The following is a 15,101-nucleotide window of genomic DNA, read 5'->3' on the forward strand; positions in this document are numbered from 1 at the left end:
AAAACAAAGTTCACTGAGCCAAGTTGAAGACTTTTATTTTGTAGACAGTGGTTTAGGTTGGATTAGATGCTGTGATATTTGAAACAATGTTCTTATCTTATTTGTCTTTGCTGGTTCTCATTGTTCCAGTTTCACAATGGTAAATTGAAACTTGATCCAAAGGCAACTGGACTTAGTTAAAATTCTTTAAGACATTTCACCTCTCATACAAAAGGCTTCTTCATTTCTAAACTGGTGGACAGAGATAGAAAATGTAAATCTCTGTGTCCACCAGTGAGTAAAACATAGTCAACCAGGTAAAGTTGCCTTTGGACTAAGCTTCAATTCCACTTCTTTCGTTTTGCTTTGCATCCTTGATGCCAGTTACAAAAGCTAACAACATAACAGCTTATCAAAGTCACTTTGCACCTCGTACACAGAGCCGGTGGTGGAGAACCTTAGGTCGATCCAGTTCAGAAGGTTTCCAGGTGTGAAGGCGCTACCTTCCATGAAAAACCTAATTTCACACGGAGAGATGACTTTGTCCCACATATGGACGTCTGTAATGTCCCCAACAAAAGACTGACCCTGGTCAAAGCCTCCACCATAATTATATTGGTCTTGACCCAAAATGATGAGGGGAACACCTGTGAGAGATACTTTGCTAGCCAGAATTGCCCGAGGAGTGCGCTTTCCGTTGACCCACAGTGCCGTCAAGCCATTGGTCGAGTCCCATGTCCAGCAGACAGAGTTCCATTCATTGGTTTCGTCAGGCAGTCCACTGACGTCATGAGAAACATCATTGATGTTCAGTCGGTACACACCCACAGAGGGCTTGAAGAGCAGGAAGGCATTAGGCTGAGACGGGGTAGCCAGTGAGAACAGAGATTGGCCTCGGGTAAGTGAGGAGAAAAACCTCATGCACATGGTCAAGGTGGTGAGAGGCTGCTCAACGTTTGCAATGAGCTTCACAGAAGAAGTTGCACTTTCAACTGGGAAAGTAAAAACCTTCCTCGAAAGATCTGCAAGCAAGAGAGGACTCGTGTTAGGACTGATGGCAGTGGGACAATCAAGTTTATAAAAATTTCAGATACTTTTTATATAACCCGATACAATACAATCTCAGAAGTTACATTTCTGGTCTCAAAACGATATGAAACTGGTAATTTTGTACATGTTTGAGAATCTAAATACTTTCAGTAATTTAAAGAAAAAAATCATCTAATAAAAGAATTAAAAGCACATTTCACACATGCTGTAAATCATTAAAGGAAAAGGCCAAAGTTTGTTTTAACGACCTTATGACACATTTTTTATAGTGACTATCTAAAGTCCAAATTCCTAATCTTGCTTTTAGTCACTTGCGTCGGTGTATGGAAAGTTCTTGACGCATAAAAATAGCAAATGTCCAAAATTCAATTATGTTGTGAAGTTCCAGTTTATTGTATGAAGTAAACCAGCTGTGATGATGTCATGAGTTCTTTTTCAGTTCGTTTGTTAGATTACGTACGTTACAGTAAGAACCGTATGTTTCCACCACCTATGCCTCCATTTCCTGTTCACCTGTGACATCACTCAACCATACAAGCTGACCAATTAACCCAAATGATCAATTATCACCAGCTAGTGTCCAAATTAATTAGAATAATAAACATATAAACCAAACCCATTGAAATACAATATATAAATACACAGTAAATAGACTCCTATATTTTTGTTTAAATTACTATTTTATGGGGTTGAAGAAAAACTTTTCTAATTATGTATTCTGACTGAAAATCACAACAAACTCTAAAGACACAAAGATTACACTAAAGAGATGAAGAGCTCTGTCATCATCTCTGTCAAACACTCCTTTTAAAGATCAACTGGGCCTGTCTCAAGAACTATGGTGTATTATCACTCACCTTTTCCAGCAGCATGACCAGCGCAGAGCGCAGCCAGTAAGCTCAGAAAGTGTTTCATCTTTTCTGGGCTGGGAAGTCGGACAGTTCCTAAAAAATCTGAAAGTTTCCTGATCTTCTCTTTTCTTTTTAAAGGAGATTTTAAGGGAGGTGGAACAAGTTCTGACCAATAGCAGGAATGTTTATTCTTTATGACTCAATTTGATTATTGTTTAAGGCGTGCAAGATCTGGCCTCATGCATTTAAAAAGTATAGCAAAGAAACACTCAGCTATACATGAAATTACATAGGAAATGAATACGGGTCATTTTTGACCCATGTAGATAGATAGATAGATAGATAGATAGATAGATACTTTATTGATCCCGAGGGAAATTCAAGGCATCCAGTAGCAGTATACAGACAGGCAGGACACAAGACATTAGTTACAATACACACCCGCTGTCCCCCCTCCCCAATACAATAATCCCCCAAACAAGATTTAGCAGCCCCTATGTGACTAAGAGTAAACATAATTATATGTTAAACCTGTGCAGTTAGCATTAGCAATTAGACTTAAAACTTATATAGCATAATGTACATAACCTGTGAGGAGAGAAAAACATGTGTTGGTTAAGAGAGACCTGTAAACAGTTAAAGAGCCTTAGAAACAAAGTGCTGGCCTTCTAGAAACTAGTTACATGTGCATGTACAGAGGTGTTTGAGGTAGTGCCAGAGGTGTGAGTACAGTCGTTAAACAGTCAATGCAGGAATGTAAATTGGCTCACCAACTTAAAGGAGCAGTGATTTGCATTAAGTGTCCTAGACAATAAGCTGAAACCAGGAGTGATTTGGGTGATTATCGTTAAGTGTTGAAGACAATAGAGTGAAACTTGACCTAATTAGGGTGATCATGTCAACCATTACAGATGTAGCTAAAACACAACAGTAGGATGAAACCAGACATGATTAGGGTGATTATCTTTAAGTGACCAGTGCTCAGTAAGGTGACTATCAATATGCATTAAAGTGTCCAACTGGGGGCTGACTCTGAGGTCAGCAGTGCAGATGAGGAATGAGAAAAAAGTGAAAAGAAAAAAAGAGTTCAGGGTTCACCGTGTACTTCTTCCCTGCCGTGACAGTGAGGTGTTGTACAATCTGATGGCCAGGGGGACAAAAGAGTTCTTGAGCCTGTCCGTGGAGCACGACTGTGACAGCAGTCTGCCACTGAACATGCTCCTCTGCCCGGTGAAGGTGCTGTGCAGAGGGTGGTGTGTGTTGTCCATGATGGAGAGCATTTTGTCCAGAGACCTCCTCTCTACCACTGTCACCAGTGAGTCCAGCTCTGTGCCCACCACAGAGCTGGCCCTCCTCACCAGTCTGTCCAGGCGTGCTGCGTCCCTCTTCTTGCAGCTTCCTCCCCAGCACACCACTGCGTAGAAGAGGACGCTGGACACCGCAGACTGGTAGAACATCTGCAGCAGCTTTTTGCAGATGTTGAAGGACCCCAGCCTTCTCAGGAAGTACAGACGACTCTGTCCCTTCCTGCAGGTAGTGTCCATGTTAGGCGACCAGTCCAGCTTGTCATCCAGCTGCAGCCCCAGGTACCCGTAGGTCCTGACCACCTCCACGTCGACCCCGCCGATGGAAACAGGTTCTAGATGTGGTTTGTTCCTTCGGAAGTCCACCATCTCCTTGGTCTTGGAGGTGTTTAGCTGCAGATGGTTGTCACTGCACCACGTCACAAAGTCCTTGATCAGGCTCCTGTACTCCTCCTCCTGTCCATCCCTGACACAAGCAACTATCGCAGTGTCGTCCGAGTATTTCTGCATGTGGCAGAGCTCAGAGTTATACTGGAAGTCAGAGGTGTACAGGGTGAACAGGACAGGGGAGAGCACGGTCCCCTGTGGTGCTCCGGTGCTGCTGACCACAGTCTCATATGTGCAGTCCTTCAGTCTGACGTACTGTGGTCTCTCTGTGAGGCAGTCCGTGATCCACCTCACCAGGTGCGAGTCCACCCTCATCTCGGTCAGCTTGTCTCTCAGTAGGAGGGGATGGATGGTCAAAAGCGCTTGAGAAATCAAAGAACATGATTCTCATCACGCTGCTCCCTTTGTCCAGATGAGAGTAAAACCTAATGTAGTCTATTGAAGGGGTAATAATACAAAAATGATTTGTACTTAAAATGTAAAAAAGAAAAAGTTTTGTGATTAAAAACATTGAGGAATACCTTAAATATTGAATAATAAAATTAATACATGGCAAAGATATAGATTAAAAATAAACAGCCGGGTCACTTTTGGCCCATGTTGTGCATCAAAGGGTTAAGGGAGGTGGAACAAGTTCTTTCCAATAGCAGGAATGTTTATTGTTCATGACTCAATTTCACCGAGTAAAGGGGTGCGTGTGTGTGTGTGTGTGTGTGTGCGTGTGCGTGTGTGCGCGTGCGTCTACTGTATCCGGAAAGCTCATCTCTAAGAGCAACATTTAATAATTCATATAGATTTAGTTTGAAGAGGTCATAATGGAAAATAGGTTAATGTCATGACATGTCTAAACAGTAATGTTTTTTTTTTGCTTAAATCAACTCCTTTTGATGCTGCCCACTTCTGATAAACATATATCCACAGTATAACAGAATGCAATTCTACAGCTTTAGTATATTTGCCTGTGTCAAGAGTGAGACTTAGGCCGTTTTTTTTTTCTCGAAGTCAAAAGACAATCTTGTCTCACGCAACTATACAACCTTGTCAAGATGGTGGCTGCTTGTAGGAGAATCTACCGAGGCACTGAAGTGCCTTGATTCAGGGCTCATCCCATATTGGTAAGTAATGATAATATAGGCACAGTTATTTAGTCTTTTCAGTGTGGAAAAGAGGTTCAGAGCAAAACTTAGTGTATTTTTGTAAGAGTTTAGAAAGGAAAACACTTTTAAAAATCAAATAAAGAAACTTGACTGGGCAAGTTGAAGACTTTTATTTTGTAGACAGTGGTTTGGGCTGAATTCAAGACATTGTAAAACAGATGTTCTTCACTCAGGTAAAGTTGCCTTTGGATTAAGCTTCAATTCCACTTTGCATCCTTGATGCCAGTTAAATAAGTTAACAGGACAGCTTAGCAAAGTCACTTTGCACCTCGTACACAGAGCCGGTGGTGGAGAACCTTAGGTCGATCCAGTTCAGAAGGTTTCCTGGTGTGAAGGCGCTACCTTCCATGAAAAACCTAATTTCACACGGAGAGATGACTTTGTCCCACATATGGACGTCTGTAATGTCCCCAACAAAGGACTGACGCTGGTCAAAGCCTCCACCATATTTATCTTGGTCTTGACCCAAAATGATGAGGGGAACACCTGTGAGAGATACTTTGCTAGCCAGAATTGCCCGAGGACTGCGCTTTCCGTTGACCCACAGTGCCGTCAAGCCATTGGTCGAGTCCCATGTCCAGCAGACAGAGTTCCATTCATCGGTTTCGTCAGGCAGTCCACTGAGGTCGTGAGAAACCCCATTGATGTGCAGTCGGTACACACCCACAGAGCGCTTGAAGAGCAGGAAGGCATTAGTCTGAGACGGGGTAGCCAGTGAGAACAGAGATTGGCCTCGGGTAAGTGAGGAGAAAAACCTCATGCACATGGTCAAGGTGGTGAGAGGCTGCTCAACGTTGGCAATGAGCTTCACAGAAGAAGTTGCACTTTCAACTGGGAAAGTGCAAACCTTCCCTGATAGATCTGCAAGCAAGAGAGGACTCATGTTAGGACTGATGGTAGTGGGATAATCATGGTTAGCAAAATTTCAGGTCTTTTATATAACCCGATACAACACAGTCTCCAGAATGAAAAGTACCAGAACTTTAAAAAAAAAAAAAACCCTCAGTCATACATTTATCCTTAAGTGATTGAGAGCGAGCACTGCCTGAATTAAAGACCTACTTTGGCTAGAGAGGAAATGAACCAATCGTTTTTGCCCTGGATGTCTATTTTTGTTGCTATGGTTTAGAAACTGGGATTGATCGTTTTACAAATATTAAAATTCAGTTATCATGACAATGCAAAATTGGTACTGTACTTTTTTGATAATCTAAATACTGTAGGCAATTGAAATAAAAATTCAGCTAATAAAAGCACATGCTGTAAATTCTTTTATTAGCTGAATTTCTCTTCAGTTCACAAGATTTATCCCAGATGGTAAATTCAGTTTCAGCCTACTGAGACAATTGAAGGCCAAGACTAAATTATCTTTAAACAGCTCGACACATTATGGTGACTGTCTGAAGTCCAAATTCCTAATCTTGCTTTTGTTATAAAGACTATATTTCATGGGGTTGCAGAACAGATAAAAAACATTTCTAATTTATGCCATTTGATTGAAAATCACTACAAACTCCAGAAGAAAGATTACACTAAAGAGATGAAGAGCTCTTTCATCATCTCTGTCAAACATTCCATTTAAAGATCAACTGGGCCTGTCTCAATAACTATGGTGTATAATCACTCACCTTTTCCAGCAGGATGACCAGCGCAGAGCGCAGCCAGTGAGGCCAGTAAGATCATTAACTGTTTCATCTTTTCTGGGTTGGGAAGTCAGACAGTTCCTAAAAACCTGAAAGTGGAAAGTTTCCCAATCTTCTCTTCTTTTTAATGTGGATTTTAAGGGAGGTGGAACAAGTTCTGACCAATTGCACAAATGTTTATTCTTCATGACTGAATTTGGAACTGATTGATTGATTGATTACAGGTGCTGTGTCACAGCACCTGTAATCAATCAGCCAATCAGTCAAATTGTGTCCTGAAGAAAGTGTCTGTGTTTGTCTCTATATCCTGAAAGCTCGCATCTCTAAGGCTTTATTCTGATTGCTGCCCAAATTCGATTTTTTTTCCCCCCCCTCAAATCTGATCAGAATCTGATTTAACTGACTGACTGTCCACATTACAAATCGCAAGTGACCAGATCCGATGTGCCCGTCCATATTAACGTAGTCTGATCCACATTGATTTCTATGGTAACAGGTTACGCCCAGCAAATACAACAACAAATGATGACAGGAAAGTGTGATTATTTCTGATCTTACAATCTTACGGAGTAGTCTGTCAGTGGGCTTGTTTAACTACGTTTGTTTTGATTTTTGCTGGGGTTTTTTCAATGACTACAGTGAACTTCCAGCCTGCCTGATTAATGTCATTGTTATTTTTCAATGGTGTCACGCTGAGAGTGACACTGAAGACACACTGAAGCGAGCGAGACGTTCAGATTTAGTTGGATATGTAGGAATCAGACTTGAAACCGCCTCTGTATGTGGTGTGAATCAGATGAGAAAAAATTAGGGATGTCCGATTATATCGGAGGGCCGATATTATCGGCCGATATTGACTTAAAAATGTAATATTTGGAAATATCGGTATCGGATTTTTACAACCGATATTGGAACCGATATTGTAATTTCCGAGTCTGCATGAACGCAGCATGGGACGTTTATGGGCGCGTGCTTGATGACGTTAAACAACAACATATTGTAACGGTTCATGTTGTAATGTCAGTAGTTGATAATGTGTTCATAATTCCGATTATGTGGAGAGTCAGTGAATGCACCAGCGAGAGTGGCTGTATGAGAGAACGCTGGGGGAGAGAGTTGGATTGTTACGACAAGTTATGTGTTGCTCTCTGCTGTAAACGGCGTGGTCACGGCCGACAGTGACCGGGTTATTAAAAGTTATTACTTGAACGCTCTCGTCGTCTTTTAACGTCGGTACGGACGCTACAATATACAACACCCTGGACTCGTGGCTAACAAGTTAGCTCACCCGGTGAATGAGGTGTCCGTGGTTTGGAACTATTTCCAAGTGTCAACTACGGATAATAAATTTGCAATGATTGCAAAGCGTCGGTTATGCGCGGAGGAAACAAGGTGTCTTCCTTTAATACATCAATTTTAATAACCCATGTCAAGAAGAATCACGCGGAGTTGCATGCTACATTTTCAGGTGATGAAAAGAAGTGATGAAAAGAAGCAACAGCCGAAACCGAAGAAAACCACACAGTTGTCGCTTAAAGAGTCAACTGAGAAAAACAATGTGGCAGCAATGGAGAGACTGCTGGTGGAAGTGCAGATGACCCAGGCCGGGAGGACCAGGACTGCCCACCTAAGAAGGCTCGAACCTGCGGGACATGTACCAAGAAATCCTTGCAGAGAATGAAGTTGTAGCTCAAGCACCTACAAGCGAGACAGCGCAGGTGAGTAATTGATTAACTTAATCATCAAACTAAATTTAATCTGCTGTGCTGAGTGCGTCACATTAAAAATATACATTACATACAATGAATACAATAACCATTTGGCAGTCAGTGCTTCAAAGAAAAATAAATAATAGAAATTCTATTAAAGAAATGGAGGAATTCTATTATATATTTATTCCCTGTCTTTTTTATTCTTTCTTTAGGTGCATGCATACCTAGGAGAAGCCATCCCCTCGAAAGGATGCCCTTTGGAGTACTGGAGGCATCAAGAGAGAGGATTTTGTTACTCTCAAAAGAGATTGAGCCCAGTTTGAGTATATTATATGACAAGTTATGGCAAGTCATTCATTGACTATGTTTGTTTACAACTAATGGACTGAAGATATGCCTCTTCCTTTTTTATATTGTCTGTGATGTTGTTTGAGGCTGTTTGTTGTTGAGGTTTCTCTCTAACACTAAATAAATATGGCACTTTTTTCAATAATTTAAGTTGTTCTCTTATTTTTCTCAGTGTGTACATTTGGAAAGCCATGTTTCATTCACATATGCATCCAGTGGGGCATCACAATAAAATTAGGCATAATGTGTTAATTCCACAGGAGATATTTTATGTTGTTCTTACCTAACAGTTTTGATGTAAAAAGCCTGCATATATCGGTATCGGTGATATCGGTATCAATGATATCGGTATCGGAAATTAAGAGTTGGACAATATCGAGCATCCCTAGAAAAAATCAGATCTCATGTGGCTTTTTGTGTTCAGACTGGCAACAAATCAAACCACATACAATCTGGATGTGCTAAAAATTAGATTTGGAGGTTCAGTGTGAACGAGGCCTAAGATCCTGCTTCATGTGCAAAATCCTGACGAAATGAAAAATGTAATATAATTCATATTGATTTTTTTTGAAGAGGTCATAATGGAGGTGGAACAAGTTCTGACCAATAGCAGGAATGTTTATTCTTTATGACTCAATATGACTATTGTTTAAAGGCGTGCAAGATCCGGCCTCATGTATGCCAATCCTGACTAATTAAAAAATGTCGTTGAATAATTCATATTGACTTAGCTTAAAGAGGTTGTAATAAAAATGTCATGTAATGGCATGAAACGTCATGTTACAACGTAACATTTGGTAACTGGCTTTGATAACTGTTGGAAATATCTAAGATAATGTAAGTATTAAAAAACAACACAATAACATAGATTTAGTTCACTTTCAATCTAGATATTTCAGTGTAAAAAATCATGAACATATGAACATTAAGTCTGCAGGGTAATTGTTTGATTGTTTGTTTTAGGCCCCGTTTACACGGAGACGCTGTGACAGAAACGCATCGAAACGCATCGAAACGACTCCACTCCGGATTCTAAGTACAGACAGTCTACACGGCAGGTCTTGCCTGAGTGACAACGATGTAGTTCTCACGCCCGGCCAGTAGTGGGCAGTGGAACTTTACAGCTCAACACGTACAACCACTTCCTTCACAACATCCTCTTTAGCGGCTAGTTCTCCCAAGTCTTACCTAAATGCTGCGTATGGTCGCCCTGTGCTTGGGTAAAGATTGAACAATTTGCCGCAAGTGTTCAATGCTCTTTCGGCGGCGACATACACGATGTATCATATCAAGGTTGTGTTTATACAACACGAATAGCTGCTGAAGCACATAGCACAAGCGAATCCACCATTGTTGTTGATGTTTGTTCTCGACTACTGCGCATGTCCAAATGTATGGGGGCAAGTGTGGTGAGGTCATCACAGCCAGAGAGTTCGCTCCGTTTCGTTCACATGGCTGCGATACGCCCCCCGTATCAGTTTCCTTCCACCCTGGAGGTCGAATTCAAAAGCTTGCGTTTCCACCCCCGTGAAACACCGACGCCGTGTGAACGAAAGGCCAATCCGATACTCAACTGTTTCGTTTTACTGTCACAGCGTCTCCGTGTAAACGGGGCCTTAGTTATTTGACATAACGTCAGGATTGACAGCTTTGTTGACAAATGGAGCTCCTGCTGTGCTTCTAACTGGATCAGCAACGTGTTACAGGAACGGTGAGCGTAAACATATCAAAAACTAACAAAACAGTCAGACTTTCTATAGAAGCGAGCGAGTGTGTTTAAAACCTGGACCAATGATGCTTGTAAGTGAGGGGCGTTGGTTTTGAGGGAGCACCGAGGGGAGGGGGTGGGTACAATTGGAGCAAAGAGGGAAGACTACTTTCAAAATCATGCTAGTTTAGAAAATTAACAACCCTACTTTTAAGTACATCGGCTTTCTCGTCTACAGTTAATTGATAGAGCTGTAAGCATTAGAAAGATAATGCTGATGCCTTTAGGCACGCAATTGGGGCGGCAGTAGCTCAGTCTGTAGGGACTTGGGTTGGGAACCGGGGGGTCGCCGGTTCAAGTCCCGGCACGGACCAAGTCCGGAAACTGGTCTGGTAACTGGAGAGGTGCCAGTCCATTTCCTGAGCATTGCCGAGGTGCCCCTGAGCAAGGCACCGAACCCCAAAAACTGCTCTGGAGCGCTCGCTGTGGGCAGCCCCCTCACTCTGAGACCTCTCCATTAATGCATGTCACTAGAACCCTGTTTGTGCATGAGTGTGTATCTCGGCCTATGTGTGTGTTAGACAGAGTGTAAAAACTGAATTTCCCCTCGTGGGATTAATAAAGTGTAAATTATAAATTATTATTATAGCTGAACCACAGAACAGAGAGCAGTGTCGCCCTGTTGTCTCAATGTTGAAAAAAACCCATCTGCATCATAGACTCATTTCTATACAAGAATTTAACAAAAAAAACTGATGGCTCAACTGAGTCAAAAGTGAAATCCAGCTTAAGACATTTCACTCTTGTCTTCATTTAGTTCATGCTCAATAGTCCTTTTTCCCCAGTAAAGTTCATGTTAGATGGTTAGTTCAAAAGGTGTTTGATAAGAAAACATGTTGGCTTAATGTACTGGGATTTACAAAGAAAACGAAACAATGTTAATGTTTGAAAAGATACATCTGCAGTGAGGGGGGGGGGGGGGGGGGGTACATGTTTAAACAATGAGAGATTTGTGTGCTTTAATCAACTCCTTTTGATGCTGCCCACTTCTGATGAACCTATAGCCACAGTATAATAAAAATGAGAGTCTACAGCTTTAATATAAGGGCCTGTGTGAAGAGTGAGACTTAAGCAGTTTTATTTTTTTGAAGTCAACAGACAACATGTCTCACGCAATTATACAACCTTGTCAAGATGGTGGCTGCTTGTAGGAGAAGAATCTACCGAGCCACTGAAGTGCCATGATTCAGGGCTCATCCCATATTGGTAAGTAATGAGGATTATAATATAGGCACAGTTATTTAGTCTTTTCAGTGTGGAAAAGAGGTTCAGAGCAAAACTTAGTGTATTTTAAGAATGAATAAACTTTTAAAATGAGTTTAAAAATCAAGTAAAGAAACTTGACTGGGCAAGTTGAAGACTTTTATTTTGTAGACAGCGGTTTGGGCTGAATTAGAGACATTGTAAAACAGACGTTCTTCACTTATGCTGGTTTTTCCATTTCACCTCTCATACAAAACACTTCTTTGCATCCTTGATGCCAGTTAAATAAGCTAAGAACAGGACAGCTTAGCAAAGTCACTTTGCACCTCGTACACAGAGCCGGTGGTGGAGAACCTTAGGTCGATCCAGTTCAGAAGGTTTCCTGGTGTGAAGGCGCTACCTTCCATGAAAAACCTAATTTCACACGGAGAGATGACTTTGTCCCACATATGGACGTCTGTAATGTCCCCAACAAAGGACTGACGCTGGTCAAAGCCTCCACCATATTTATCTTGGTCTTGACCCAAAATGATGAGGGGAACACCTGTGAGAGATACTTTGCTAGCCAGAATTGCCCAAGGACTGCGCTTTCCGTTGACCCACAGTGCCGTCAAGCCATTGGTCGAGTCCCATGTCCAGCAGACAGAGTTCCATTCATTGGTTTCGTCAGGTAGTCCATGGATGTCGTGAGAAACCCCATTGATGTGCAGTCGGTACACACCCACAGAGCGCTTGAAGAGCAGGAAGGCGTTGGACTGAGACGGGGTAGCCAGTGAGAACAGAGATTGGCCTCGGGTAAGTGAGGAGAAAAACCTCATGCACATGGTCAAGGTGGTGAGAGGCTGCTCAACGTTGGCAATGAGCTTCACAGAAGAAGTTGCACTTTCAACTGGGAAAGTGCAAACCTTCCCTGAAAGATCTGCAAGAAAGAGAGGACTCATGTTAGGACTGATGGTAGTGGGATAGTCATGGTTAGCAAAATTTCAAATCTTTTATATAATCCGATACAATCTCCAGAATGAAAAGTACCAGAACTTAAAAAAAAAAAAAAAACCCTCACAGCTTCAGTCATTTTTATCCACAACAGTGATTGAAAGAGAGCGAGCACTGCCTGAATTAAAAACCTACTTTGGCTAGAGTGAAATGAACCAATCATTTTTGCCCTGGATGTCTATTTTTGTTGCTATGGTTTAGAAACTGAGATTGATCGTTTTACAAATATTAAAATTCAGTTATCATGACAATGCAAAACTGGCAGTGTACTTTTTTGATAATCTAAATACTGTAGGCAATTGAAATAAAAATTCAGCTAATAAAAGCACATGCTGTAAATTCTTTAATTAGCTGAATTTCTCTTCAGTTCACAAGATTTATCCCAGATGGTAAATTCAGTTTCAGCCGACTAAGACAATTGAAGGCCAAGACTAAATTCTCTTTAAACAGCTCGACACATTTATTGTAGTGACTATCTGAAGTCCAAATTCCTAATCTTGCTTTTGTTATAAAGACTATATTTCATGGGGTTGCAGAACAGAAAAAAACATTTCTAATTTATACCATTTGATTCAAAATCACTACGAACTCCAGAAGAAAGATTACACTAAAGAGATGAAGAGCTCTTTCATCATCTCTGTCAAACACTCCATTTAAAGATCAACTGGGCCTGTCTCAATAACTATGGTGTATAATCGCTCACCTTTTCCAGCAGGATGACCAGCGCAGAGCGCAGCCAGTAAGATCAGAAACTGTTTCATCTTTTCTGGGTTGGGAAGTCAGACAGTTCCTAAAAACCTGAAAGTGGAAAGTTTCCCAATCTTCTCTTCTTTTTAATGTGGATTTTAAGGGAGGTGGAACAAGTTCTGACCAATTGCACAAATGTTTATTCTTCATGACTGAATTTGGAACTGATTGATTGATTGATTACAGCTGCTGTGACACAGCACCTGCAGCCAATCAGTCAAATTGTGTCCTGAAGAAAGTGTCTGTTTGTCTCTATATCCTGAAAGCTCGCATCTTTAAGGCTTTATTCTGATTGCTGCCCAAATCCGATTTTTTCCCCACTCAAATCTGATCAGAATCTGTTTTAACTGACTGACTGTCCACATTACAAATCACAAGTGACCAGATCCGCTGTGCCCGTCCATATTAACGTGTTCTGATACACATTGATTTCTATGGTAACAGGTTACGCCGAGCAAATACAACAACAAATGATGACAGGGAAGTGTGATTATTTCTGATCTTACAATCTTACGGAGTAGTCTGTCAGTGGGCTTGTTTAACTACGTTTGTTTTGATTTTTGCTGGGGGGTTTTTTCACTGACTAAAGTGAACTTCCAGCCTGCCTGATTAATGTCATTGTTATTTTTCAATGGTGTCACACTGAGAGTGACACTGAAGACACACTGAAGCGAGCGAGACGTTCAGATTTAGTTGGATATGTAGGAATCAGACTTGAAACCGCCTCCGTATGTGGTGTGAATCACAAAGCCTGCATATATCGGTATCGGTGATATCGGTATCGATGATATCGGTATCGGAAATTAAGAGTTGGACAATATCGAGCATCCCTAGAAAAAATCAGATCTCATGTGGCTTTTTGTGTTCAGACTGGCAACAAATCAAACCACATACAATCTGGATGTGCTAAAAATTAGATTTGGAGGTTCAGTGTGAACGAGGCCTAAGATCCTGCTTCATGTGCAAAATCCTGACGAAATGAAAAATATAATATAATTCATATTGATTTATTTTATAGAGCTCATAAGGGAGGTGGAACAAGTTCTGACCAATAGCAGGAATGTTTATTCTTTATGACTCAATTTGACTATTGTTTAAAGGCGTGCAAGATCCGGCCTCATGTATGCCAATCCTGACTAATTAAAAAATGTCGTTGAATAATTCATATTGATTTAGCTTAAAGAGGTTGTAATAAAAATGTCATGTAATGGCATGAAACGTCATGTTACAACGTAACATTTGGTAACTGGCTTTGATAACTGTTGGAAATATCTAAGATCAAGGTTCAAGGTTCAAGGTTCTTTATTTGTCAATTCCAAAATATGTCAGACATACAGTGAAATCGAAATTACGTTTCCCCCCTCCCCACGGTGCAATGTAGATAAGAAAAAGGTAAATAAAATAAAACAAGGTAAAAAGAGGTAAAAAAGATGTAAAAAGATAAATAATATTTACATTAATAAACCTAAATGTGCAAAAGTATTAAGTTAAATAAAATGGAGTATAGAACCAGATTATAAGAAAAGTGAACTTGTGCATGTGTGCAATGTGCAATAAGTGACCAGGGTTCTGTTTCAATGTTCAAACAGGAGGAGGTTCCAGTGTTCAGTGTTCATGGGGGCAGAGGGGAGAGAGGGGAGGGAAGAGAGGGGAGGGAGGGGAGAGAGGGGAGGGAGGGGAGAGAGGGGAGGGAAGAGAGGGGAGAGAGGGGAGAGAGGGGTGGGAAGAGAGGGAAGAGAGGGGAGGGAAGAGAGGGGAGGGAGGGGAGAGAGGGGAGGGAGGGGAGAGAGGGGAGAGAGGGGAGGGAAGAGAGTTCAGCTTCCTGACAGCTTGGTGGAAGAAGCTGTTTCTCAGTCTGGTAGAGCCGGCCCGCAGGCTGCGGTACCGTCTCCCCGGCAGGAGGCTGAAGAGGCTGTGTGAGGGGTGGGTGGGGTCACTCACAATGCGGGTTGCTTTGCG

General features: G+C 41.5%; 2 protein-coding genes across 3 annotated transcripts; both read right to left on the reverse strand.

The window, feature by feature from the left end:
- Window positions 1-21: 21 nt before the first annotated feature.
- On the reverse strand, window positions 22-6,567 carry LOC306842358 (C-reactive protein-like). 2 transcript variants are annotated; one of them, XM_079372560.1, is made up of 2 exons: window positions 6,357-6,567; window positions 22-1,001 (listed from the first exon to the last, which is right to left on the reverse strand). In XM_079372560.1, exons 1-2 carry the CDS (start codon window positions 6,421-6,423, stop codon window positions 373-375), a joined length of 696 nt encoding a protein of 231 aa, XP_079228686.1. In that variant the 5' UTR covers window positions 6,424-6,567; the 3' UTR covers window positions 22-372. The 2 variants fall into 2 exon arrangements, with proteins under 2 accessions (XP_079228686.1, XP_079228685.1); XM_079372559.1 differs by lacking the exon at window positions 22-1,001 and adding an exon at window positions 4,820-5,589 and having other exon boundaries at window positions 6,357-6,544.
- A 5,101-nt stretch (window positions 6,568-11,668) lies between these two features.
- Window positions 11,669-13,288, reverse strand: LOC306817272 (C-reactive protein-like). The gene is made up of 2 exons (XM_079334026.1): window positions 13,099-13,288; window positions 11,669-12,321 (listed from the first exon to the last, which is right to left on the reverse strand). Exons 1-2 carry the CDS (start codon window positions 13,154-13,156, stop codon window positions 11,693-11,695), a joined length of 687 nt encoding a protein of 228 aa, XP_079190152.1. The 5' UTR covers window positions 13,157-13,288; the 3' UTR covers window positions 11,669-11,692.
- Between the last annotated feature and the right edge of the window lie 1,813 nt (window positions 13,289-15,101).

Source organism: Symphodus melops (assembly GCF_947650265.1).
Source record: "Symphodus melops genome assembly, chromosome: 21".
In the NCBI taxonomy this organism is placed as follows: Eukaryota; Metazoa; Chordata; class Actinopteri; order Labriformes; family Labridae; genus Symphodus; species Symphodus melops.

Excerpts from the sequence above, each read along its gene's own strand:
- LOC306842358 (XM_079372560.1), bottom strand. The coding sequence starts at position 6,423 with ATGAAACAGTTAATGATCTTACTGGCCTCACTGGCTGCGCTCTGCGCT. Across the intron at positions 1,002-6,356 it reads TGGTCATCCTGCTGGAAAAG|ATCTTTCGAGGAAGGTTTTT; the intron begins GTGAGTGATTAT and ends TCTTGCTTGCAG.
- LOC306817272 (XM_079334026.1), bottom strand. The coding sequence starts at position 13,156 with ATGAAACAGTTTCTGATCTTACTGGCTGCGCTCTGCGCTGGTCATCCT. Across the intron at positions 12,322-13,098 it reads TGGTCATCCTGCTGGAAAAG|ATCTTTCAGGGAAGGTTTGC; the intron begins GTGAGCGATTAT and ends TCTTTCTTGCAG.